General features: G+C 40.7%; 1 protein-coding gene across 2 annotated transcripts; it reads left to right on the top strand.

Moving 5' to 3' along the window:
- Positions 1 to 681: 681 nt before the first annotated feature.
- On the top strand, positions 682 to 26,202 carry UBE2J1 (ubiquitin conjugating enzyme E2 J1). 2 transcript variants are annotated; one of them, XM_084284311.1, is made up of 8 exons: positions 682 to 763; positions 9,542 to 9,615; positions 10,727 to 10,858; positions 11,539 to 11,623; positions 12,447 to 12,552; positions 14,838 to 14,967; positions 18,678 to 18,809; positions 23,914 to 26,201. In XM_084284311.1, the coding sequence occupies exons 1-8, from the start codon at positions 733 to 735 to the stop codon at positions 24,181 to 24,183; spliced, it is 960 nt and encodes a 319-aa protein (XP_084140437.1). In that variant the 5' UTR covers positions 682 to 732; the 3' UTR covers positions 24,184 to 26,201. The 2 variants fall into 2 exon arrangements, with proteins under 2 accessions (XP_084140437.1, XP_084140436.1); XM_084284310.1 differs by lacking the exon at positions 682 to 763 and adding an exon at positions 8,088 to 8,276 and having other exon boundaries at positions 23,914 to 26,202.
- The last annotated feature ends 822 nt before the right edge of the window (positions 26,203 to 27,024 follow it).

Here is a 27,024-nt window from a genome sequence, read left to right as displayed (position 1 = left end):
TGTAAGTTGTTACAAGTGCTATCCCAAGTGGATTGTGGCTGTTACCAGGCAGCTGAGAGACCAAAATTGTAGATGCAAACAACAATTCCTCTGGCCCTGTGACATGGGAAGGGGGATCTGCCCATCAGGCTGAGCTTTGCTTTTGCTGCTAATTCTTGCCTAAACTAATTGGTGCGTGGCACTGTTTTAGACTTGCGTGATAAGCAAGCAAACGTGGTGCTAGTAAATCTTACAGCTAAATCTTTCTGGATGAGGCGTTGGTGGGGCCTGTGAGGGCTGGAAGTGTTTTTTAAACCACTCTGCTCTTGTTATGAGGTCCTTGGGCTCCTTACAGCCATTAGGGTCGGAGGTGACCTCCGAGATCCCCTGCTCCACCACCACTGTCACCCACTGACCATGTCCCCAAGCACCACTTCCAGCCTCTCCTTGAACACCCCTGTGCCACCTCAGGGATGCCACCTCCCTCTCCCTTCCTTCCAGAGGAATAAAAACAAAAACAAAACAACAACAACAAAAAAAAACAAACACCAGGCGCTATGGCCGCAGCCCGGGGGCGGTGCTGCCGAGGCAGGTGCCTCCCTCCGCGGCCACGGCGGGGCCGCTGCCACGTCAGGGGAGTTTCCCGGGGCCGGGCTCTGCCTTCCTCCTCCTCCTCCCGTCCCTCCTTCTCCTCCTCCTCCTCCTCCTCCTCCTCGTCGCTCGTCCCCCGCTGCCTCGGCGCTGCCCGCCGCCATGGAGGGCCGCTACAACCTCAAGAACCCCGGTAAGGCCGCGGGCAGCGCCGGGGCGGCGCAGCGGGGACCGCCCGAAGGGCTTGGGGGGGAGCCGGGGCCGTGCCGCAGCCGCCTCCTCGCCTTTATCTCCTCTCCTTTATCTCCTCTCCCGGCTCGGCTCGGCTCGGCTCGGCTCGGCCCGGCCCAGCCCAGCCCAGCCCAGCCCAGCCCAGCCCAGCAGCCCGGTGCTGTGGGGCCGGGCTCTGCCCGTGCTCCCCCTGCCCGCTGCAGGTGCTGGCGGCTCCGTCCCGCAGCCCTGCCGCCGCGCTGCGAGGCGGGGAGGGGCTCGGCCGGTGTCAGTAGCAGGCTTGCTGCCACAGCAAGCTCCCCTCCCGGGTGGCCGACCTGTTGCTAAAGTGTGTCTTCTGCCCCCTCCCTCCTCCTCCTCCTCTTCCTCCTCCTCCTCTTCCTCACGCCCAGGTTGCATAACCGGGCGATGGGGAGCGCGGAGCAAGCGGTGCTCTCCTCGCGTTTATCCAGCACCGCGCTGTTCCCAGGGGAAGGCTCGGTGCCCCCTTCCCTGCCTCCCCCATGCTGGGCATGGTGGCTGTGGGGGCTGCCAAGGCCACCCAAACACTCTCACCACCCCTGGTGTGCCACGTCACTGGGGACGGTGGCAGTGACCTGCGTGGTGTGCCCGTGGGAGCTGGGCGCAGCGGGCACAGACGCGTGGGTTCACTGGGGAGAGTTTTTCCCCTCCGCTGGTACCAGCTCCTCTGTATTTCAAGGCAGAAATCCCTTTGCTGAAATCGCCACCTGTGCAGCTCCACGGCAAACAAACCTCGCTTGGGACAGGCAAATGATTCATACGGTGGGTCAATACCACTTCCCCGAGTCAGATGTGCTCTGTGGCATATGGACGGTGAAGGTCTATACGAAGTCTATACAAAGTTTGTTTTGTAAAACACTTCAATATTCACTTAACATGTTGGAGTCTTTCATTAAAAATACAGGAAAAAGGTATTCAATACCCAAAAGATTCAGAATAAATCTTGTTTCTTCAACTGTTATTGGCCTTTAAAATGAGTTGACTGGGTTGTATACAGCTGTTGCCCTTAGCCTACCACTTCTTTTTGCTAACCAGGTGGATACGTGTATGCAGTTATTTAATGCTTCTATCTATTTTACAGATCTGTTATTGTTAAATGTGCGTTTTAATATCCATTTTTACACTTGCCTGTTCAACCGAAGGCTGAAGACAGAAATGTAGAATGCCGTAATCTTACAGTGGCTTTAATTAATGTAAACATACTGAAATACTTAATAACAAATCCACCCTGTCTACCATTTCAAACAGTGACAGAACCTAACTGCTCTGTACCTGCAGGAGGGGCTTTGCCTGTTGAAATCTCGTTCTGGACTTGAGCAAACTCTGATTCCAGATGGTGACTTCTGCCTGCTCAGTAGTTTTAAAGAGAGCAAATACCACCTACAGCGTTCAGCATTTAGTATGGTACTTTAACAATTATGGTAGTTTTTTAAAAAATTGAGTACAATTAGAGAAAAACATTTTAAATAGGAAAACTTTGTTAGCAGAAACCTGTGCTTTTGTTGATCTTCTGAAGCCAGATTCTGCTGTAAAGCTGTGACACGAGCTGAAGTTCGTCAGTGGTGATACGTGGCTGCGTGGGCACCTCTTCTGCGAGTAGGTGTGCTAGACTGGGTTTGTGAACAAATATGCTTCCAGATAGACTATGTAAAGAACACCATTGCTACACAGCTTTGTCCTGCTGTCTGGCTGCTGCTAGGCTATATATTCATCTCCTTCCTCATCAGGGTTTCTCCAGTAGATGTTAGCTCATCCCAGCGCATCTACAAGATGGTGTCTCTCCACGAGGCAAATCAAGTTGTTCCCTACCTGCTGCCTCTCTGCCGAGTGCTGTGGGTGCTCTGGCACTTCTGCCTTATCCAGGGTTGTGTGGTGTGACTGCTGAGGGTCTGGGTTTGGGATGCTGACTTCTCTCGGTCACCCTTTTAGGGCAAAGGGGTACAGAGACATTCACCTGAAACTTTCTACTCCCACCATTAATTTTTGGAAGAGGAAGAATCACACACGCTGTACTTCAGGGGTCTTTGTATTGCTTCAGCAAGGCAAAGCTTTTTAAGGTTTTGCTTCATATTTTTATATCTATTCTTGGCACTTCTAAAAGGGCAAGCTGTTTTCTGTCTTTAGGATTCCGCAATGGATTAGTCAATGTATACGGCCTGCTACCGTATGGCCAATAAACCTCTCCTAGCAGTATTAAAGCTCGGCTGACTACAGCACAGACTTCATCCTCGCCATGCTTCAGGAACAGCCCTGTTGCTGAAATTTGTAAGACACCTACTTGGAATAAGCGCTTGGCTTTTTCAAACGCTGTGACCCTCAGGCTGCTGCGGGGCAGACCCCAAATCTTGTAGTCGTGCTTTCGTAGCGACAGGATTCCTTGGCCTCCTCTTTCACGTGGGATGTTACCAGGCGTCTTAGCAGGTATTAGCACTGAGATGTGTGAGGAATTATGAATAGCTACTCACACAGAGCCTACAAAGAACAGAGATATTTTGTTTTCAGTGTGTTTTTATTTGTTTTTAGCAGACTTCTTTATCTCAAGGCTGCCTGGTGGGGCTGCGGAGAGCAAATGGGGCATACGTACGTCCTGCATTTGCCCAGGGACAGTGCCTGTGCATCTCAGGCATGCAGGGAACACAGCGTGCCTAGATTGTGATCCTCTTAGCCATCATCTGTATTGTGCTTGCTGCAGGGTAAATAAATGCTTTTCCGATGAACTGTACTTTTCTCTCTAGTCTATATTTTTGACAAGTAAGGAGTATTCCCCGCCGCCAAGCGTGCATCAGTTCTTTGTGCATAACAACCAGTCAATAGGAAATAGCCGGTGGGTGCTGTGCTGCTAAGTGTCTTCTGTGAATGAAATAAAGATTGATTTTTAGAAAAATAGAAGGTTTAATGGACATTAAAATTTGATTAAACTTGAAGATGTTGTTTGATCTTAGTGTTTTCAACCAGCACTTTAAATTTGATAGACTTTATCCTGTTCTGTGTTAAGTTGACTGAACAGTTTTGAAATGTAGCTGCAGAAAAAGTGCTGTACCAGGGAGACAAAGAAAAAAGGCCCGTCCTTCCTGAGGATGAGAGCAAGGAGAGAATAGTTTAGTTAAAAGTACTTTTTTTTTTTTTTTCTTTCTTTCCTTTTACTTTGTATGAGTGCAGGAACCTTGTGGGCCTTGGGAAGGATGTATCCGAGGGCCTGAAGATGTACAGCAGCTGGCTGGCTTCTTGGCAAATGGTGTTTCTTGGCAAGTGGTGCTTCCGTTTGTTATTGTAGCAAAAGTTAAAGCAGCTGTCAAACTGGGTTTTAAAATAAAAGCAGTTTGGGAACCTGTGTCTCCTCCAGACAATTGTTATAGTTCTGCAATTGCACGTTTCAGTTTTCTGATACTTTTTTGTATTATCTCAAAAGATCAGCATGAAATGGGAACTTCTCTAACAGAGAACGTAGCAGAAGCAGCACGTGATGCAAGCAGACCTGATTGTCTCCGTTTGCTTTTATTTAGACAGAGGAACGTGACTTCTGTAATACAGAGTTAGAGAAATTGTTTTCCATAGATTCAGATGTTTAGAGTAATGTTGAAACTGTAGTAGGCTTCAGTTAGAGATGACTGTGAAACGGTGATGCAGTTTGCTTGAGACCAGCTTTTTAATTTCTTCTTCATTTTGCACATTCCTTCATCGCTGGAGGATGAAGGTTTGATAAGGTGATCACTGGTGCTATGGGATGAGTTGTTAGCTTTATGGGTTGCTTCTGTTGTTGGCTTTCTAATTTTAGAAGACTCAAAATCTGGAAATCCTTGTATGTAAATGAGCTTTGGGCTGATGCAAGGGCCTCCTGTTGTTGAGTTTTCAGAGTCCGCTGTCCCATCATAGACTGAGGCAGCAGGAAATTTTGGAGAATCGTTGGAGAAGAGTATTAAAGAAACAGAATACGTAGTATATTCTCCTCATTCGTGGTTTAAGGACTTGGCCAGCTGTTTTCCAGGAATTTGATTTTTGGATGATGTAAGAAAAGCTCAAGTGTCCCCGTCACAAAGAAGTTCCACATAGCTTACTGTTTAGGAAACTTTAAATGTGGTCTTGATTCAAGGCTAAATGACTATACAAACCGCTATGCAAATTTTACGTGTTAAGTGGCGTTTTTATGAAATGATATACAAAAATATAAATATATATTTATAAATATTTACAGGAGCTCAAAAACCTAGTTGAAGACAGATGTGAACTCAGAAAGGATAAGAAAAACGGGAGGGAAATGAATAGGGACAAAGAATGTAGAGGTGGAGGACAAAAGTGTAAGTAATGTGCAGTTTTATTTCTAGAGTAGATGCTGTTTGGCACTATTCTGCAAAAGGAGAATAATTTTTATTTCAGGGTACTCTGTCTCCTGTGCCTTTTTCCCCTTTTATTGTATTTTAATTCACTATGATCATTCGCATATTTTAAGCTGTAGAGGAAAATGATGTCTGTAAGGGAGCAAGTAGCATGCAGTTATCCGCTGGCACTGTGCAGGTAGCTGGTGGGAACCTGTTGCTGTCTCCTTATGTGTAGTTGTAATAAACCAGCTTCTAGAGAGTACAAACACTAAAAACTATGATTAAAAGTGTGATTGTCCATATTAAACAGCTGTCATAGAAGTATTTCATAGCTATCCAGCCTGGAAAGCCAGATATATGAGTCAAATATGACTCTTTGCTTTAAATGCTTTCTCGGTGCTTGTTTAGTGACCACACCACTCAGTGATCTTTTATTTTTGTAGCTTAAAATGTGAAAGCTCATTGAGTGTTGTTGTCTTACAAGAAATCCTGTGTACTTAACAAACACACACAAATTTGGATCGTGCAGTAAAAAATGAGCCAGGATTAGTGTCTGTGCGGTGGAACCGCCAACTGACCTCACTGATATTTTTCCATTTAGCTGAGATTCAGCTTGCCTTTAGCAACTTGGCTTCTCTTTTCCCTACAAATACAGAATGGTCCCTGGCCATGGGACAGGGTGATGCAGGGGGGAAAAGCAGCTGGTTTTCAAAGGACTTTCCCAAAACGTCATCCATCTAAAGTTCATCGAGCAATTTTGTTGAAATACGATACGCTCTTTCGTTCTGCTAATGCTATTTTCTTTTATTATTTTCTAATGGTATTTTTCTCATTGTAGGTAGTGGTGGTATTAATAGACACACAGGAATGAAAATGGCCTGCGTTTTGCTAACAGGTTAAGTGGGCTCTAGGTAGTAGTTCTAAAACCCTTCGTCCCAGAGATATTTTATGGGACTTTTATTAATAAAATTAATGGGAAAACTTGGATTTGATAAGTAAATTACATCTTGCCTATCTTGGTCAGCAGAGCCGTTGAAAACCAAGGATTGCTTTTCCTGTATTTCTCCTGTGTAGACCTCTAAATCTCATTAAAAATGGAAAAAATATTTATAGCTGCCATCAGACAAAAACGAAACAGAAAAAGCAGGCAGCATTTCCTGAAGCAGTAAAAGCTATTAGATTGTTTTATTTCTCCTTTTCCAGATCAGGTAAGTCAACTTGAAAGACTGAGATCCCTAGCTTTATGCCAGCTATTTTTGGGTCCTCGCTTTATTTGTCTCTGTACATTTTTTTTCTTCCCCAAACAGAAGAACTGAAAATGGGTAGAATTAACTGGTTGCTATCCATTGGAGGAAGATATTGCCACATGTGAGCCTGATCACAAACACAGACTTGTTTCACTGACAATCCAAGTGTTAGAGGCAGTTGGAACTGAATTGCTTGGATCACATTTTCTGGACTTTCAGTGAGGAAAAGTGTGCCGACTTTGTTATGTGAAAATACAACTTTTTGCATTGTTATGTATTATTGCCATTAATATCACACGGTGATCTTGATCAACTCAATTTCATTGCCCTACGTAGCCTTCATTGATAATGTAAAAATGAGCTAAAATTCCACCTTGTTAGATACAGAGCTTTGCTTTGTTAGTAGGCTGCTGTAAGGCTAGATGGAATTGCTTTATTTTATGGCTATTTGTGTTTTCATAATAGCAGTAGAATATTACACCTTATTTTTACAAATCTAAGATGAACACCACAGATGTTCAAATCCCATCCTTTCTTTAAGCAGTAATATTTACATTTATGAAGGCTGATCATTTGATTTTTTTTTTTTATTATTATTATTTTTTTGTACAGAGTATTTTTTTGGACTACCGGGTGCAGACTATTCTGAATGGGCAAAATAGCACGTGAATGTGACTTCAGGGCAGGTTCAGGAGAAGCCATTGTGTGTGGCAAAGCGAAGTTGTGGGATGGCTTAAACATCCCATGAAGCAGGATTTGACCAGGACACATCTTTTTGACAGAAATAAAGCTGCAAGTCATCAAGTTGTATATGTGTACATCACACAAATTCTGCTTGTTAACTGTGTTATCCCCCCCAAAAAAAACAAAAACAATGGATGCTTTTTGACTTGATGACAGTTTGCAATTTTTATTTTGAATGGGGCCAAAATGTTCTCATTTTTCAGAATTGCCACTGCCAAACTTTTCCTTGGATGACTCAGTGTGATTTCAAGTGGGCTGAAATGCCGCGCTTTGCATCACAATTCTTTTTAATGAAGCCTGGATGAGTGTTGGGTACTTGTTGCAGGCAGACTTTTGGAAATGATTTTCATTTTTTCCACTGCGGTTTCCATTAGCCAAAGGAGGGGCAGTGTTCGTGAATACTGCAACTTGTATTTAACAAATTTAGTGGGTTTGAAAAGCGTTATGTTCCATGTTTTCAGGGTGAATCCTTGGTGATCAAGCCAGATCTGGGCAACTTGCGTTGACATTTCTCAACCATGTGGAAATCCACGTGCTGCTTTTTCGGAAGACGTGTTCGGTTGTTTAATACTGAAAACTTCATACGAGCAAATTATCTCTATGGTGTACAAAAGCTAAATGATGTATTTTGGAGTATTTCATGTTCACAGGGTAGAGCAGTGTTTCAGGTTCTTTCCTATATATTCTACACAGGCTCATTAAAATAGAATAGCTGTAGCCTGGCTTCTGTTTTCAAAACAAACAAACAAACCAAACCATGCTTTAAACTGCTTATGGTTTTGAATCCTGCCTACCTGCAGCCCAGCTGCTTGCAGTCCACACCTGGCAGCCGTCTTGGTCTTCTGATGGTTTTTCTTGATGGGATTTGCTCTGTCTCCCACTTTTCTTTCTTCGGCTTGTGAAGGGAAGTATCCAGACAGACCTTTTCTTGTCTAGGCTGACTTTTTTCCTTATTCCTCACTAATGAACTGGTAAACCTCATTGCAGATGAAGGAGCCAAGTTGTTCTTGGTGGATCCCAGCCACTGCTGCCTGCGGCGGGACCTGGTGGGTTCTGCAGGGCTTTATCGACACCTCCTGGAGGCCGTGGCAGGAGGAGGACGGCTGGCAGCAGCCAGTTCCCATGGAGTCTGTTTGCTTTTTGGGCTGTAAGAAGTGCAGTTTTCAAACTTTATGCTGTCGTTTATAGCTGTCAGGTAGTGCAAATAAATAAAAGGACTCTTCACAGTAAATTGAAATTCAGATTACTCTGTGGGAAGGTTAGAGTAGCTTCACTCATAGCACCAGGAAGGTGAGTAAATCCATGGAGTTGGCTTTGTAAATCAGAGTTATGGTTCATTCGCAGTGTTACCAAACACTGTTGTTAAAAGGGACTTTGGGCAGTCTTTCTCCCTCTTTTTATATAGGTAATTACACAAGTGAGAGGGACATCCATGGTTTGAATTGAACATGGGTGATGGAGTAAGGGTTCCTGCTCCCATTATAGCTTCTTAAAGAGGTGACAGAGCTATTTTCATTTCTTTTTTCAGTAATTTGGGGATAGTAAGGACATTCTACCTAACCTCATTCATGGGGTGACATCCTACATTTTCTTGTCTGTGATTGCTGTGTTTAATTTGCTTTCTGATTTGGCTGAGTTTATTAGGAGTTAATGCACGATGCTCATGAGAGCGCCTGGCTGGACAAGTGATGGGACAAAACTTACTGAAGGGAAAGGAAAAAGGTGATGCAGAAAATAAAGATCATGATGCTGGTTCTGAAATGGACGGTTGGAAAGGGTAGCTGAAGACTAGCCTAAATTTAGGACAGAAAAATACCTTTGTGTCCTACCTCAGTAGCAGGTTCAAATTACAAAGACCTGGGTCAGTTTTTTCTAGCTGGGCATGTGCGTTATCAAATGTGGTATAAAACCACATCTCCTTCTGCTACTGATGTGATGGTTTTTCTCAAGTCTTACTGTCACCTTTTTTGGATTAATTAAGGGACGAGCCATCTAACAGTCATGAGAGGTGTCAGGAAAAAGCTTGTTATGATAAAATATTAGGTTTGGTGGTCGTGTACATCTTCTATTTAAACACTGAAGCTCTGTCAATGACATTTGGTTTTCCTTCAGTCTTTGGTGCAATTAATAACACAATGCTGCTTTAGCCACAGTGTTAAGGGTTTCTTTTGAGAAACTTTGAGACCACACAGCATATTTTTCATAACTCTGTGCTACATGACTCATTTAAAAGATTTATTCAGTGTGAGTAATCGATATTTTGTCTCGGATTATTAACTCCAGTGAAGAAGCTGCGGTGAGTTGAAAAAACTTAGCTGAAGGGAGCTCTTCAGGAAATGTTTACGCATTTTTGTGTGCAGTATGCATTAATTTTCTTCTGTCTTTTCATGTTCTGTGCTTTCTCTTTTTCAGCCGTCAAACGTTTGATGAAGGAGGCTGCAGAACTGAAGGATCCTACAGATCATTATCATGCACAGCCCTTGGAGGTTTGTCTCTCCATGTGTTTACAGGCGCTTGTAATGAGGCAGTGTGGTGTATACTATATGTTCTCCATATGCAAATGTATTTAAAATCTGACATTTGGATACATGCTTGAAGCTGGTAGCATGTTTCTAGGTGCTATAAAATATATGTTGTTATTGACTAGCTTTTGTTATTATTGACTAGTTTTGGTCTGTAACTTGTTTTCTACTTTCTGAGGTGAAACTTAAGGTCTAGTTCATGCTATTGTAATTTAAATGAAAGTCTTATTTTTGGGGGTTAGAACAGTGACTTACTGGGAAGAGAACAGTGACAGATGATGGGAAGTGCTGGAAATGTCGACATTTCCCTTCCATCCTTGAAAAAGTTACAGCTAGATGGGCAGTCACAGCCATGTGATACCAATGTTCAGCATTAGTTATGAGATCTCATTCACCAGCAGCAAGCTTCATTGGACTCATGTGGTAACAGTAAGAGTTGTTCTGTGTGTAAATATTCAGGGAGTTGTGAGCATCCCAAGGTCTGATGCACAAAACCAAACACAGAACCCCCAAGAAATAATACTTGAGGAAAAGTTATTTACATGCCCAACAAAAGCGTTCCAAACTCTGCCTGTTGCAGTAAGGCAAGGTAGATGTTACAAAAGTCTTTGTGGAGAAACAAACGAGGATGGAAGTTCTCTGGGACCTGAGTTGCCTTGGGCACAGAAGGGACCTTGACAGGGGAGGCTGTTAACGTTCTTACTTGGAGTGGGCCTCTTCTCAGTTCTGTAGAAACTACTATTCAATGGGGCAAAGACCAAGTTTTCCTTTATTTGTCTTGGAATATTCCATCTGTCAGGGAGAAACTCTTGTCATAACTGGTGCAAGTAGTATGAAAACCTTGAATAATGAATTTGAATTTACCAACAAAGCCCTTTTGTAAGAAAACTACCAGGAAGCTACACCATTTATCCTTTTAGGCAAAATCTTTGTATACTGTTGGTTGTCTTACTCTCCATTTGATTCTGTTTTCCTAAAACTCCGTCTTTGCTTCTTCTTTAGCCTGTCCTTGTTGCAAGAAAATGGTGATTAGATGTCTACTTCTTTGACATGTTTCTTTTTGTGGGCATTTTAGGATAATCTTTTTGAATGGCACTTTACTGTTAGAGGTCCTCCAGATTCAGATTTTGACGGAGGAATTTATCACGGGCGAATAGTATTACCACCTGAGTATCCCATGAAACCACCAAGCATTATTTTGCTGACGGTAAGAATGTTTACAAGTTTTTCTTTTTTATGTTATTCATTGGTTTTACCTTGGGTATCAGAGAGAGGTTCCTGTACTTAAGGAATTTACTTATTTTTGTAAGAAAGAACTTATTTTTGTAAGAAGGGTGACATAGTACAGTTAATGCTGCCAATTTAATATTGGAAGTCTTTCAAGGTGTTCAAGAATTTAATACCAGAAGTCTTCCAAGACTTTGGTGTTCTGTCATTACATGAAAGTTGGCACTTAGTCTTCCCCAGTTGTAATCCCAATTGCTGATGTGGTTGTCGAAACTTTCTGTTGCCTGCGTGGGCCCTCTTGGTGTCTCTTGGCATGTGTAAAGAAGGCCTATGGTATCAGTGAAGGCCCATATTTCTGTCTAGTTTCACAGACCTATGGCTTTGCAGGCTCTCCAGATTTGTACGGATTAAAGGAGTAACAGGAAAGCCATTGTGTTGAATTGGAACATATGAGGTATCAGTTAAGGGTCTCTTCATGCATGAATAGAGGCAAATGGCAAACTTCTGTGTTCAAAAAGCCAAATGCCATTTTTGTGAGATTGGCAGTGATACAATTGTCAAGTATTGTTTGTGTATAGACTTATTTGATGATCATTGTTATAACTTGTACAAAAAAAAAAATCAAGCACATTTTATGATATCCTTATTCTTCCTTTAAAGGCCAATGGCAGGTTTGAAGTGGGGAAGAAAATTTGTTTAAGCATCTCAGGGCATCATCCTGAAACATGGCAGCCTTCATGGAGTAGTAAGTAATAAATTATTTAGAAAATGTTACCTGCACTGAGCAACTAGATTTTTAAACTGAAAAATTATACTGCAGTACTACTTCACCAACAGTTCATCAAGAAAACTAATTCTTAGTGATGTAAAGCAGAACTCCTGTGTGCCTACGTGAATTCTAAGAAACCCTGGAATTACTGTACTTCTGGTCTTCACCGAGGAGTGAGCAGAAATAACACTTTGTGCTTTTGCTTTTTTGTTAATTGATTTATTTGCATAGATTTATTTGACAAAGCCCAATTGAATTACAAGCTACTGATTCTATTGTCAGGATTTTTTTATTATTACGGTATTGGAAGAATAAATGGAAGTGACATCGACACTGCAAATCTTAAGGAGAACTGAAAGATTATCACCCTCACGTTGAGTAAGAATATAGGATAAGAATATAGGGTGCAATTTCTATTGCTGGTGCTCCACCACATGCACACTTATATTAATATCTGTCTACCCATTTTTATTTGGAGCCCATTTTTGAAGTTTTGGTCTCTAACCTTTATGCAGCATTGTTGTAACAACTTAGCTTTCTTTCTCTGTGTTGGCTGATGGGAGTATAAGACCTTAACTTTCATTTATAATTTGAAGCTCAAAAAAAGAGAGTTCTTGTTCCGTATAAAATAAAACAAACAAAAAAGCCAACAGTGCTGCTTGTACGAAATTCAGACTGCTTTTTTGGACAAAGTGAAGTTTTATGGGCAGAACTGCAACTTTTTATTAGTGAGTGAAGAGTAAGATGAAGTAACCATTGTTACTGCAACCTTATTTATATCTCTGTTTCCCAATTTTAGTAAGAACAGCTTTACTAGCCATTATTGGATTTATGCCAACCAAAGGTGAAGGTGCAATAGGATCTCTAGATTATACACCAGAAGAAAGAAGAGCTCTTGCAAAGAAGTAAGCACTAATTTTGTTACTGTGGGTACATACATATGTATCTTTTACAGTAAGGCATTGAGTAAATAGGAAAAGTCACTTCAAGACTGTTCTCTCACTTTCATTTTAAATTAAAAGACAAAACAAAAGCTTTATGCCTTGTATCTGTATTCTTTTCCTGAATATTGTGCAAGCTCAGAACTTACAGTCAAATGAAATACTTTGAGAGGGCTGTGTTCCTGCCAACATTGTGTGGTCAAATTAGAGGTTCATCTCTAATTCATTCTTTAGAGATATAATTAATATTATGATATGGTGGTAATTGTGCTGCGGAAGGAAAATAAATGTGATGGAGGTGATAGTTAGTGTGAGTGATGGAGAAAACAAACATAATAATGAGGCCTCGTTTCCCTCAAGTACATAATGAAACAGCAACAAAAAAAAATCTGAAGTAACAGCTTCTGAATAATTTTAGGAAATTAATCACAAATCTAATTTTAAGTTACAATGGAGCAATTAGCTTGGTGGACAAAGGAAGAGCAGCAGATGTTGTCTGTCTTGACTACAGCAAGGCTTTTGGTGCTATCTTCCTTAATATCCTCATAGAGAAATATCACGAAGCACAGCCTGGGTCAGTGCACAGTGAGGTGGGTTGAGAACTGACTGATCCGCGTGGCTCAGAGGACTGTGATCAGGTGTGTAAAGTCCAGCTGGAGGCCAGTGGCTGCTGGTGTACCCAGGGGTTGATACTGGGCCCCGTGCTATTCAGCATCGTTAATGACCTGTGTGATGGGTCAGAGTACACTCTCGGCAAGTCTGCAGACAGTACGAAACTGGGAGGAGTGTCTGATACTGCAGGGGGTTGTGCTGCCGTCCAGAGGGACCTGGGCAGGCTGGAGGAGCGAGCTGAGGGGAATCTCATGAAGTTCAACATACAGAAATGTGAAGTCCTGCTCCTGGGGAGGAATAACCCCGTGTTCTAGTATGTGCTGTGGGCCAAATGATGGGAAAGCAGCTTGGCAGGAAAAGAATTGCAGGTCAGGGTGGACACCAAGTTGACCACGAGATAGCCAAGTGCCCTTGCAGCAAAGAAGGCTGGCAGCCTTCGGGGTTGGATTAAGATGATCATTGCCAGCAGGGTGAGGGAGGTGATCCTTTCTCTCTACTCAGTGCTGGTGAGACTAACTTGGAGCACAGGGTCCAGGCTGGGGCTGTGTCCAGTTCAGGATCCAAGATAGGTACAGAATTACTGGATTGGGTTCAGTGGCAGGCTGTGAAGATGACTGAGGGGCCGGAATATGTTTCATATGAAGAGAGACTGAGAGAGCTGAAACTGTTCAGTCTGGAGAAGAAAAGGCTCAGTGGGCTGTTAGCAATGTGCACTAATACCTGAAGAGTGTAAAGAAGGCATAGCCAGGCTCTATTCAGTGGTGCCCAGAAGAAGCAGTGGGCTGAAGCAGAGAACCACGATATTCAGTTTGAATGCAAGAAAACACTCTTCTGTTGTAGGGGTGATCAGACACTGGCGCAGGTTGTCCAGAGAGGTTGTGGAATTCTTTTCAAACTTAAAAGTATTCAAAACCTGACTGGAAATGGACTTGGGCAAATAGTTTTACTTGACCTTGTTTCTAGCAAGGAAGCTGAACTAAATGATCGCCAGGGCTCTAATGCCTTATTTTGCAGTCAGAGGCAAGCTTATTCTACTATACTTTGAGCTAATCAGAAGCTGCAGCATGGCACTGTATCAAAGCTTATAAACCCTGTGTAGGGTTTATAAACTTGTTGGGTTTATTGGGTCGGTCCAGGTAGTATAATAAGTGTATTTCTGGTCAGCATGAAGAGCTGCCTTCAGTATGTCCTGTAGACAAATATGCGTGCAAGAATAAAGGTGATGCTCTAGCAGAAGCTGAAATTCCTGAACTTGAGGTGCAGACTCCTGAGTATCATTTAGTATTTGTAATAATAGTTAACTTTTTATAATGTACACTTTTAATTTGCTTTATATCTAAAATAAGTTTTAACATAGTTAAAATTTATTAATATAGTACTAGGTAGTCGTAGTATGTAGGTAAGCTAATATTTTCCTAAATGTTGGAGGGAATATGTATTTATGATATAGACTATTCTTAATACATTTCATTGCCTTTTTCAGGGTAATGCATTTTTTTGGGGAAGAAAGGTACTTTTAAGCTACTGGTCTTGAAACTACTTATCTTTCTGTGGATTGTTTTGCAAATAGTTTGCTTAAGCAAGCACACGAGAACATTGAGAACATCTCATTCTGAGCTATGTCATTCTGTGGCCAGGTCACAAGACTTCTGTTGTGAAATGTGTGGCACATCGATGAAGACAGCCCTCTTACCACTAACATCAGGAAGTGGGTCAAGCCAGGCGGACAAGGAGGCTAAAGAACTTGCCAGACAAATTAGCTTCAAGGTGTAGTAACTGTTTAAACTTTTTTCTTTGCTGTACAGAATATGAAAAAAAAAAAAGTGGATGAAAAATTTGTAAATTGAGGGAAATACGTTATTTTATAAACCTTCACAAATCACTATGTGGAAACCTGTTTTTTTAGGAGAGACTGAAAGAGAAAAATGAGAGTAGATCTCTGTGAATGTGACAATAAATAAACTCTGCATCTCAAGCAGTGATTGACTAATTATAATTTCAGAGGTGAACACTACAGTAAAAATAGTGTATGTTAGTTTTAGTTCCGTGTTTTTAATCACTAATAAGATGATTAAATTCTTCAGACTTAGTTTTATCATAAATATGTTAGGAAAGTTTGGGCAAAGCTAACCTAAATTTTTTTTCCTTTGTGATTTTTTTTTTCTTTTGGCTTATGAAAGGAATAAAACATATTCCTACTGAAAAATGGTTGCAAATTCTTTTGAGCTACTCTGCAGATGAAGATACTGAAAGTTGAACTCTGGTATGAAAGTGACTCTTACCCAAAAATGTGTTCTCTAGCTTGTGTTTCAGTACAAGTAAGGTTTGTTTAGCCAAATATGTGCTGTAGAAAATTGCATGTCTTGCATGTACAGGTTTTTTTTTTGGGGGGTTCCACTAAACTCATCATTCTTCCACTCAGGAAGAGTGCTGTGCATGAAGGCAGGGATCTACAGTGAAATACAATATGGCAGTGTGGCATTGGTGCAGAATGCATCCTTGCTCGGGGTGGGAGTGCTAGTATGTCCCTTTCATTGCCAATGTTTTTCTAACACTGTTCCAAAAACTGTGTTTTTTGTGTTCCCTGAGAATGAAGATTGCCCGCTAGTGAGCATCACTGCCAATTTTGCAGGATCTGCGTGTTCCTTTTTGATCTCACATCTACACATGTTGATGTGGTTGAGTTTGTGTGTACTACTGCTTATGGTAAAAACACTTCTAAATATTTTTACAAGGATGAGGAACTACAGACACAGAGTTTTCAAGCTGAGCTACCCAGAGAAACAGTTGGGACTTAGCTGCTCTTGACTCCTTTACAATATATAAGGGCTAAAAAGTATAGGATTAGTTTTTGAATAAGCACTGCTAATCTTCATCACAGAAATATTAGAAATATCTAAGCGTAATTTCTTTTTAAGAAAACTTTTCTTATGCTTCATACCTTTTTCATTTTTAACCTTAAAAACTTAAGGGCATCAGTCTCTAAAGAATATTGATGCATTCCATGTATCCACATGTTTAACTCCATCTCCTAAGAGAAAGCATTCGATGAGGAAAAAAATGGACAAAAATTCAGGTTTCAACAATCTTTTTGCAATATTTCATTCTGTTTTGCTTTAATACAAGGCAAATTAGTCCTTGTCGCTGGGTGCTCTTTCCCTCCTTTTCTCAAGTCAATTTTTTTAAGCTTCCTACATTCTCTGCTTTGATTGGCTTTGTGATATTTTGTGATGTTTAACATTTATGTGATGTTAGACCGAGATATACAACTTACGAATTTGTAGCAAAATAATAGTATGAATAAGTACCAAGGAATAAAAACATTTTCAGTAATTTGGACATATTCCTTATCAATTTGTGGGGTAAGATTTTCACATCAAATTGCAGGTTGGATGTATAATTGGGTGAGCTTCCCTACTAGCATTTTAGATGCTATATACCGTAAATTCCAGTCAGCTGAAAGAGAAAAAAAAAGATATGACTAATAGCATTTGTATTTCTGTAAAACAGAAAAAATGGTATATCTACATGGTGCCATCACAAGGCATACTCTAGTACAATTTGTTCTCCACCCACCCTAATTATTATGTTTAAATATGTTGATCTTTCCTTGAGGTCTGTATTCTCTCTAGCTTTTCCAGAAGCAGAGGTAAGAGGATCCAGCAAAGGATGGAGAAAAGAGACTAGTTTGGAAAAAAAAAAAAAAAACTCAATCTGGGAAACTTTGAAGTACCTTTTTAAAATGTATTTATTTTTATATATATATATATATATATGTTTTTAATTTTAGTATTACTATATTTAGCGTACTAGAAATCCTTTCATAAATTAATAAATCAAATGCACACTGCAGTGTACATGCTTCATAGAGATTAACAGAAAAGATTAAAGGAACTCTTCTTGGAAAAAGCAGAAGTATTAAAAAGAGCGGTCACAAGTTTGAGGAAGGGAAGTACCAGCTGGACATAGGAAAAGAATATTCACCATGTGGGTTGTCAAATGCTGGAGCATGTGGCCTGGAGTTGCTGTGGTGTCTCCAGCTTTGGAGATGCTCCAAACTCAAGTGGACGTGACCCTACGTTGAGGAGGGAATTGGACCAGGTGACGTCCAGAGATCCCTTCCAGCCTAAATTATTCCATGATTCTGTGTTGATTTGGTTTGGCCCACATTTGAGTCATAATTTGCACTATCCTAATAGTAGAGTTTATAGTAGATCAGTGCAAAAGGAAGTATTTTTAAATCTTTAAACCATCTTCAGATCATTTCAGTGACATAGTATTTCAGGAAAATGAGAAATTATATATCAAGAAATGGGGAATTTAATCCACTCTCTCCTCCCCCCAGATAGTAAAGTGGAAGAATATTATCCTGTGATCTTATTAGCTTATCTACATAATCAGTTTGTTTCTAATATACTGTTTGTATTTCTTAGTAGCATTACTTACATCTGTATTTGAAGACAGGTACTAGTTCTTAGATTTGGAATTGTAATTTTTGCAGGAAAAAAAAAATAAATCCAGATAACGTGATCAGAGAGGTGTAACACTACTCCTGAGGGAGAAAGACTAGCTTGCTGGTTAAAAACTGACCTGGTCCTATGCCTCTCCTCCTCTTTTTTTAATTAAATTTGGATACGTATATGTTGTAAAGTGTTTTGGTTCAGGACTATGATGTGATGTCCTCCATTCCAAAGGGATTATTGCAAGCACGTGTATTGTTTTAGCAAGGGTCTTGTTAATGATCCTCGATGTGTCACTATAGATCTACCAATGTCTCAAATTTCCAAAAGCATGAGGCCTAACCTCTGGGAATTGGTGCTTATTAGACATTTTCTAAATCATATAATACAGTATTATTAAGACTGGTATTTTTACTTTTGCTCTTGTGCTGAAACTTAAATACTGAAAGCTGAGTTCTGGCTGCCTGACACAGAATCAGGCCATGCACGTGCACCCATTTTGACTCTGAGGCAATTTTGGGATTAGAACCACTATAGATTAACATTTAACATAGCACGCACCTGAGGCTAATTATCCCTGCTGAGAAACAGGCTATATTTGTCCACATGTGACAGCATTAGTCAGCCCTTACTTAAGATCATGAGAAACAGAAGTTTTAATAAAGTTGTTATTTCTGGCATAATTTTGGCCTGGATCTTCTGAATATTTTTTGTAGCTCCATTCATTTGTGTTTTTTTAATGTTACACCCATTATTATGTACAAACAAATAGAACAACAAATGCAAAATAGAACTGGGATATTGTCTGAACTGATGTTTGTTCATCTATAGTCTTTTTTCTTAAGAGTTAGTTTTTCTTAAACCTGATGATGAGTTGAAATGCAGTTGACGTACTTGATCACTTCAGTAAATCTTACATTCAGCATGCCCTAGAATGGGCATTCCAAGAAGAGCCAAGTCTGTTTGGAGTAATTTTGATCTCACCTCTGAAGCGTATTTATGTACTATTCCTTGTAGGCAGAAGTCAATTCATCGAGGAAGTCAGATGCTGAGCCTTCAAACTCATCAGGATCGAACCGCTCTGCCACTTCGCCTGAGCCCCAGCAGGATGGTGCAGCTCGAGCATTCCAGGATCCAGCCAGTGCAATGGTACGGCCTGTGTTTGAGCTTTATCTATGTGCATAGTCTGAACACGAAATCTGTGCTATTAGCTGATAGGAGGCTTCATCCCGAGCATGGAGTCCATATGTTTCTTGTAAAATTTCTGCATCCATATAAAAACTTCAGCAAATAGGATGCTGCTTTTGGAAATAGCGATCTTTTGTTTTCACTTCCTTCTTTTAAAAAACAAACTTCAAATAGCTTTCTTTTATCCATTCATATTCCCAGTAGATCCTTTAATGTATGAGGTAACACTTCATTAAAGTATCACGGTGTCTTAGGTACTACTTACCCTCCGCATAATAGATCACAGATGTTTTTCAATAGAATTCTTAGCTAGAGGCAAAAGCTGCTGCAGTGATAATTTGTAGCCTTTAAATACTAAGAATATCTTCCTGCTTTTATGGTCTAAGTAAATTTGACTAAAATATTCTTACTGTTTGAAGTAAATGATACGAGATTCAAGTCTTAATGCCGGTAGGTGTAGGGTTTACATAATAGATTCGGAAGTGACCGAGGCCTGGTAGTGGGCCAAGGCAGCTGCTGTTCCGACTGTGGCAAATGCAATCTAAATTCACTGATAAATTGCAGACAAATCCCAGCTAAGCTGTGTTTTTTAGAGAGGATGGGGCTGCAGATTGGTTAAAAAAACTAAAACACGTCAAATAACGTCAGACCATCTGTTGCATGTTTGCAACGTATTTTCAAGCTATGTAGAAATATAAACATGCTAATAGCATACGTTTTTTTCCATGAGAAGGGTTTTTCCAGATTGTTCAGGATTTAATAAACCATTTTGTTTTATTCTTCTCAATACAAATCCTGGCTAATATAGTAGAACTGGCCAAAATACTGGAGCATCAGTAGCATTTTCTTGAGGGAGGGGGAAAAAAAGAGACTTCAGAAAAGGCTGATTTTGATTACTCCCATTTCTGAGAACAGTTTCATTCAATTATGCCGGTATAATGAGTGATGATGAACTTAACTTACAGCAGAGCAGTCCTATGTGAAATGAAAGCTTTAAACGTTGTAGAAATGTATATTAAATGTTTATATGTCATACATATAAACATGTAAACGATGAGGAAGTGGATTAATGTTTTAAGGGAGCTGTTTCATAAGCATTCCTTGAGCTTAAAGAAATACCTGTTTCTCTGAGTTGCCACCTTTTGGATGCTAGGAATTTTCTGGAGCCATTATTCATGCTAAAACATACAGAAATCTTCACACAGTACGCACAGGCCGGAGGCCTAGATGTGCTAATAGGCATGAAAGTGTCCGTGCAAATCTCAGGTTCTTTCTGCTCAGATGGGCTTCTTGAACATATAAATTTCTTTTAAGTTGGTGGTTCTTGTGGAAAGGCCTAATTATGCCTTGTTAAGTTGAAAGTCACAGATGGGACAACATCAAAACTATTTTCTTCTCTTTTTGGATAAAATGTTTACCCCTTATTTCACAAGTGCATGTTTAATTAAAAGCTATTGGAGAAAAGTTGCTGTTGTGAACTTGAAATTTATGCACTTAGATAATAAAAAGAGTGGAGGCAGACCCAGTGCTAAATCCTTGAATTAGCTTGGGTAATTTTTTGTAAAATAGTAGATGTAATATGTGTGACTCTGAAGTCATGGGACCTTATGTCCTGTTACACACTACGGAAGGGAAAAAGTAGCAGTAATCAAGCAGGAAGAATGGAGTATATTGCCTGTGTCGTGTTGTCTTTCTTCTGGTCTTGGGACACTTATAACAAATAGATGCTAAGGAAAGGGTCTAACTGTAGGTGAAGAGGTGAAAATCAGCAGGCTAGGTTTTACACTGGGAAAGCAATCGCCTACAGACTGCTTCATGGGTGAGTTTGTTCTTTTCTGCAGCAGTTGTCCTGTGATTTGTACCTTTAAGCTACTTGAATAGATGGGGGGGGTTTGCAATGAATTAATAGCAAGGCATTTGCGAGCACGGTGATGCTTCTTCTGGGGTAGGTTTAGCTGAATTCTTGCATGAAAGAGCACTCTGAAGTGGTGCAGGTCACTGGCATGGGCACTGCTTTGAGTCTGCTCCATCTCTTCTGTGTGGGGCTCTTATTGCTGAAGAATTTCTCATCCCATTAGAAGAAAAGATACTTTGAACTTACTTTCCCTTCTGTCAGCTATCACTGTCAGGAATACAGCTTACTAATGAGCCACCAAGACTTGAAATATTTCACAGTTAACCACGGTTTTTACGTCAAATTAAGTTTTAAAACCTAGTACTTTTGTTTTAGCAATGGCAATTATTTATATTAATGGCAACACTAGTACATCTCTCCTGTGTGTGTGTGTTATTTTGCCATACCAATAGCCAGTGTTTTGATGCCACACTTAAAATTACTACCCTGTCCTCTTTGTCCTGTTCTCAAGCTGTAAATGAAGTACATCCCCAGTGCAATATTGAGTGTATGTTTCCTGAGTTCCTGTCGTTTAAAAAGCAGATGGAGGGATAGAGATGGTCTCTCCAGTGCAACACGTGGTGATGAAGATGGCTTTTCACCTAGTACTGTGTACTTGTGAGGACTGTGAAGCCAATGCAGAATGGTCTGACAAAGTGCCTCTGACTAGGCTACTCATGAAAAAAGTGCATGTTTTTTTATTTTATTTTTAATTTTCAGTAGTTATTGATATCTCCTCAGGGCAAAGTAATGGTAGATTACTCCCAGATTACTCCCATTTGAGTTTTCAGACTGCAAGCAAGGTCCTGCTGGAAGCTGACGTGATGAAAGTACTTGCCCTTTTCATTAAGAAAATGGGATTCTACCACATCTGACAGAAGAATGATTTTGAGTTAAGGTATACTAGATAGTCAGCTCGGACTCAGCTACAGATGGCCACCTGCCATCCCAGTGACCACCTAAACATCGGTGTCTGTGCTCTCATTGCGGTCTGTGGGACTGCTCGGTGGAGGCTGGAGAGTGGTGCAGCTCTCTGAGCAGCAGAGGCTGAGACCTAGCCTGAGAGAGGGATATCCCAGTCCCTGTGAGGTCATGCTAAGAAATAAAACCCGGGGAAGTGGTCGGATGAAAAAGTTATGTAGTTATGAGAGGGTTGAGGTCCTGCTTCCCAAGACGCAATTGAACATTGCTTGCTGATAGGAAGCAGAGAATAACTGTCTTCTCCTTTTGCTTCTGTGTGGCCTTTGCTTTTTCTCTTTTCCTTTAATTAAACTGCTCCTTATCTCAACCCACAAGCTTTTCTCTCTTTTTTTTCTTTTTTTTTGGTTGTGTTTTCTCCCCTCTCCCTCTGAGGAATGAGAGGGGGAGAGCAGTGTGGTGGAGCCCATCGGTTATTAAACCACCACAGCTGCTTGTGAAGTTCTTGGCTGTCTCTGCTGATAAACCCCCAGGTGGAAATGAATCCATTTAAAAATATTTTTCTTTGAAGCAACACAGGCTGCTTGCTTGCTTGAGAAACCTATGTAAACAGGCAAGCTGTCAAATGTGGCAAGGAATTACATCGGTGCTGTATTGCTGATAAGACACGGGGGGAAATACTGGTGATGGGTAGGGAGGAAAGAAAGGTCTCTTCCCTGGACTTGTTAAATCACTCACCAGGTGACAGTTTGAAGATTTTTTTCCCCCCAAATACAGAATATGTGGCCAGAGTCACGGGACTTTGTGTGGCTTACTGTCTTGTGCATCACCAAACTTGATACTCAGCGGAGGACGTTCCCTCTCTGGCAGGTGTGGGAAGGATATCTTTTGTGGTTATAGCAGCTCACTTGCCAAAACAGTGCTTAGGGTTATGGATACTGTGTCATTAAAAAGCTTCTGTTTGGAAGCAAACAAACCCTCCTGAATTCCCTTTTTGCCTGCTGTAATGATAACCTCTTTTATTAGGGGGGGAAGCTAGCTTTGCAAATAGTTGCAGGTTGGATTACAAGGAAGTACCTGCAATCTGCTCTGAGAAGTGAAAAGAAGACTTTATATATAAATATATATATATATATATATATATATGTCATGTCAGCTACCTGATTCAAGAATTAAACATCTTGACAGAGTTCAGTTTTAATTTCCAACAGCGGTGCCGTGTCACTGTTTTAACACTGTAATGTTGCAAGTTTGAGCCTTTCAGCATCAGGAGCAGGATCAGGCCAGTGGAATACCAGAGCCCGTGGCTTCAACCTTACAAACTGAAGGATGATTCTGCTTTAGGACGACACTCTCCTGAGCTGCGTAACAGCTGCTGTCGCTTATTTTGTCGCTGCCTGTGGTGTCGCAGCCCAACCTGTGACCAGCAGAGGGCAATGGGTGTGTGCGTGCATAGGTACAGAGCTCAGTGACTTGTGCAGGAATCTGTGTCCAGGGATTTTGATTTGTGTTTTGCTTCCCCAGTGGTGGTGATGAGAGCAGAACCCAGCTGTCCACAGGAAGCAGTGCTTAATTACAGGCCTCTGGACTTCTCTCCTTCTTATATTGTCCTCCCCAGCTTGCTTCCTCTTCAGTGTAGGTGACGTTACGAATCTTCAGAGACTCTAGAGTCTGGAGGATTAGTACAGATTTGTTGAATGGCAAGGAGTTAAGCAGGTTCTAGACAAAGATATTTGATGTATCTTGATCTGAAACTAATCTAGAATTCAAATATTGTTTGACAGGCTTTCTTCAGACTTCTCATGTCCATAGAACTGCTAATTAGGAGCTTGAAATAGACTTCTCAAGGTTGTTACATACATCAGTTTTGTCCTTACACTAACAGTAATAGTAGTTATCTTCTAACTACTAGTGATGTTTTTATCAGACTTTCAAGTATTAAGAATTATCTGGAGAGTACATTTTAGTTCTGATGATTTTATTCATCACTAGTTTTATCACACAGAATCACAGAATTTCTAGGTTGGAAGAGACCTCAAGATCATCGAGTCCAACCTCTGACCTAACACTAACAGTCCCCACTAAACCATATCCCTAAGCTCTACATCTAAACGTCTTTTAAAGACCTCCAGGGATGGTGACTCCACCACTTCCCTGGGCAGCCCGTTCCAATGCCTCACAACCCTTTCAGTAAAGAAGTTCCTAAAGTTCTTATGTACTGTTTTGCCTCAACTCTTTCTGTTTCTTTTTCAGTCCGAAACTCAGAACAGCAGCGCAGCGTCCAGCCAGGAGCGTGCTCCATCAGTGTCCACTAATACGTCTCTGAGCCCTCGGCAGCGCCGTGCCCAGCAGCAGAGTCAGAGACGGGCTCCGTCTTCGACCGACTTCAATCGGGTGCAGCAGCCAAGAGTCAACGCCAACCACACCGGGTCAACTGTTCTGATCGTCCTGCTGACTTTTGCGCTGGCAGCTCTTATATTTCGAAGAATATGTTTGGCTAACGAGTATATATTTGAGTTATAAGGCTGTTTCTCTCATAAAGACCTGTGACTTGAAGGCTTCGTTGAACATTCTGTATTGGGTTTGACATAAGAACTGTTTACAAAAATTACTTTTGTATTTACGCGTTAAGTCCTTACGAATGTTACTGTACCTACAGGTACATTACTTGTAAGAAAAGAAAAGTCTGTTTAACTACAGCAAGTGTTAATTTAGTGCCCACTATATCCTTGGAGAAACAGTGTGGTGGAATAGTAAGGTTAAGGCATGTGCGAGGGGAGTCAGTTTCAGTAATTTATTAACTAGAAAAAAGACAGTTTTAAAAAGTGGTTGATTCACTTTTTTTTTTTTTTTTTTTTTTTGTTAATAGAACATAAATGCAGTTAATGACCCAATCTAAGTTAGTATAATATCTAACCTTGGAGACAGAATTAAGAAGTGAAACACTACGATGTGTTTGGGCCCCAGTGAGCTCTTAATTTAGAGGGGATACAGTTTTGTAACCACGTTTGTTTACCGTGACACATTTCTAGTTGGGTGGGAACACGTAAATTGGTTGAAATTCTGGTTTGCATGTGTGAAAGGGGGAAAGGAGTAGGGGAGGTGAGAAGGGGCCAGAAAACTATTTGCATTATTTTGATTTTTATTTTTTTGGGAAATAAGATTGGATAATCTTATTTGCAAGATTTGAATGTCCTCTTCTAATACTCTCAAATGTATATCTTGCTTTTTTTTTTTAAATTTGAAGATTATATAAACATGTCTATTCTTGCAATAGTTATAAATATGTAATATAATTATTTACCCAGAGCTATTGTCTTTTAATTATACCAGAAATATACATAAGGCATTAAACTGAATGTTTCATATGTGGTTTTATTTCTTAGAGAAAATTTAAACATTATTATACTTAAACTCTCATATATGTGAACTTGCTTAAGAAGAAATATTTATTAAAACCTTGGTAGTAATAAACTGTTTCAAGCCAACCTTTGGTTATGTTTCAACTATCACAGGGGTTTTATTTGTTTTGTTTCAGTGGTTTGTAACCTGGAATCAGTATTGGACCCAGAGGCTTTTTCTGTATTATTGGTTTATTAAAAATAAATAACGGTTAAGATATTCATGGATGCTGTGAAATCATACATTTGGGCGGTAGACTGAAAGCTGTTAAGGTTTTAAGAGGGTTTGTTTGTGGAATCTTAAGTATTGCAGTGAAGTAGAGGAAAGCAATCAGTGGAATAATTTTCCACCTGTGTTCTGATGTTAATGCACTCTAGAATGTTTATTTAAATGACAGTGGAATTCAGCTGATCTTCTGTTGTTGTTGTAAATAACACTGAGTTAAGCTAGGTTTTCATTGTGGTTCTAAGCCAGTATTTATTAAGCTACCTACAGCTCTCTTAACTTTCATTAAATGTAGTGTGTATTAGTGTTTTGAAACATTAAAGTAGCTATAACAACTTCTAAAATAAGTAAAGCCCATTCTGTGTTTAAGAGGGGTTATTGAAATCTAAAATGAAAAACAACAACTTTTTTTTTGACACTTGTGGATTGTTGATAGTCCTGTTTGTGGAACAAAGATTAAAAAAAGAAAGGTTTTATTAAACAGTTCACATTCCACTGCAGAACAGCTTGGTGTCCTCTATGTAAGTGATGTGTTTCCTATTTGTATATTTACTTTGTTAGAAATGTTTTTCTAAACAAAATTACAGGTCCCGTAGCCTCTTAAAATAAAAGTACTGTATTTCCCGGTTGGTTTCTTGTTCGAGTACCTGCTCCATTCAAAAATGGCAGACCTGGGCTCACAGGAAAGCGTTGTGAAAGGGGTTGGGCACACAGAACAGCAGAGATGGGTTTTGGCCTTCCTGCTCCTTGGGAAGCTTTGCTTTGAATGCACGTTTGTTTTTTTTGTTTTTTTTTTTTTCCTAGAGCCACACTGCTGTTCCAGTCAGATGTCTGCTCTTGTACCCATTCGTCACCTCTCTCATGACCAGGGCAGATAAGTCCTCTGCAGAGAGGCCATCTGTGGAGGTGCTGTTAGGAAAACAACTTATAATGGTTTCTGAAAACTGCTTCTCTGTTGTGACTAATAAAAGAGCTGCTTTGGAGCTTTTCAGGTTTATTTCAAGTTTTCATTTCAAACAAAACACCTCGCTGTACCACTATTTTTTTGGAAAAATAAATGGTAGCTGTTAATTTATGTGAAGAATCTATTGCACGTGTAGGTACTTGGGGGCTTCTGTTTTTTCATCTTTCTCTAAAAGTTAACAATAAATAAAACCGTTTTCAGTGGAAATTGCTCATCTTTTATCTTCAACAGCATAAAGAGCCAGGCTGACTAAACTGGAAAATAAAAACCTCAACTGGTGTAAAACCACGGCAGTACGTATGTCACTGTGAAACATACTTAGCTGAAACACGATGGCACAGTCGCTTCCCGGTTGAAAAAGTCACCATGTGAACGAACAGAAAAGCTGGAAAGCCTGACGAAAAGGGACAGCACGGTTTTACACAGTCTGGCAGAAGGATAGCACCGTCCTGAGATTAGGGGATTGAGCAAAAAGCCGGCGTGCCGAATTGCGGTTTTTATGTAATGGCTTTAGCAAATATCCTCTAGGACCCAGCGGGAATGTTTGGCGAGGCAAACTTTGGGAGCGGTGGCCAATCGTTAGGCGGTGGCGAGGGGAAAGCTAGGAGGGAGAAGCCCTTGAAAGCCTGTCTGAAGTATGAAATCGGGAGCGCAGCGCTCCTGCTGCCGATGGCTGGCAGCCAGGCGATGCTGGAATTAGCGGCGCCCCGATGCTCGCAGCCGGGGGGACTCGTGCCGCGGTGGGTTACGGCAGCACGGCGTGTCTAGCCGCT

The sequence above is a fragment of the Netta rufina genome, assembly GCF_964035555.1.
Source record: "Netta rufina genome assembly, chromosome: 3".
Classification (NCBI taxonomy): domain Eukaryota; kingdom Metazoa; phylum Chordata; class Aves; order Anseriformes; family Anatidae; genus Netta; species Netta rufina.
This window is presented reverse-complemented; position numbering and strand designations above follow the sequence as displayed.

Coding starts and splice junctions, on each gene's coding strand:
- UBE2J1 (XM_084284310.1), top strand. CDS start 8,117: ATGAAGGAGCCAAGTTGTTCTTGGTGGATCCCAGCCACTGCTGCCTGC. Junction 10,859..11,538: donor CAAGCATTATTTTGCTGACG/GTAAGAATGTTT, acceptor CTTCCTTTAAAG/GCCAATGGCAGGTTTGAAGT. Junction 14,968..18,677: donor CCAGACAAATTAGCTTCAAG/GTGTAGTAACTG, acceptor TATTCCTTGTAG/GCAGAAGTCAATTCATCGAG.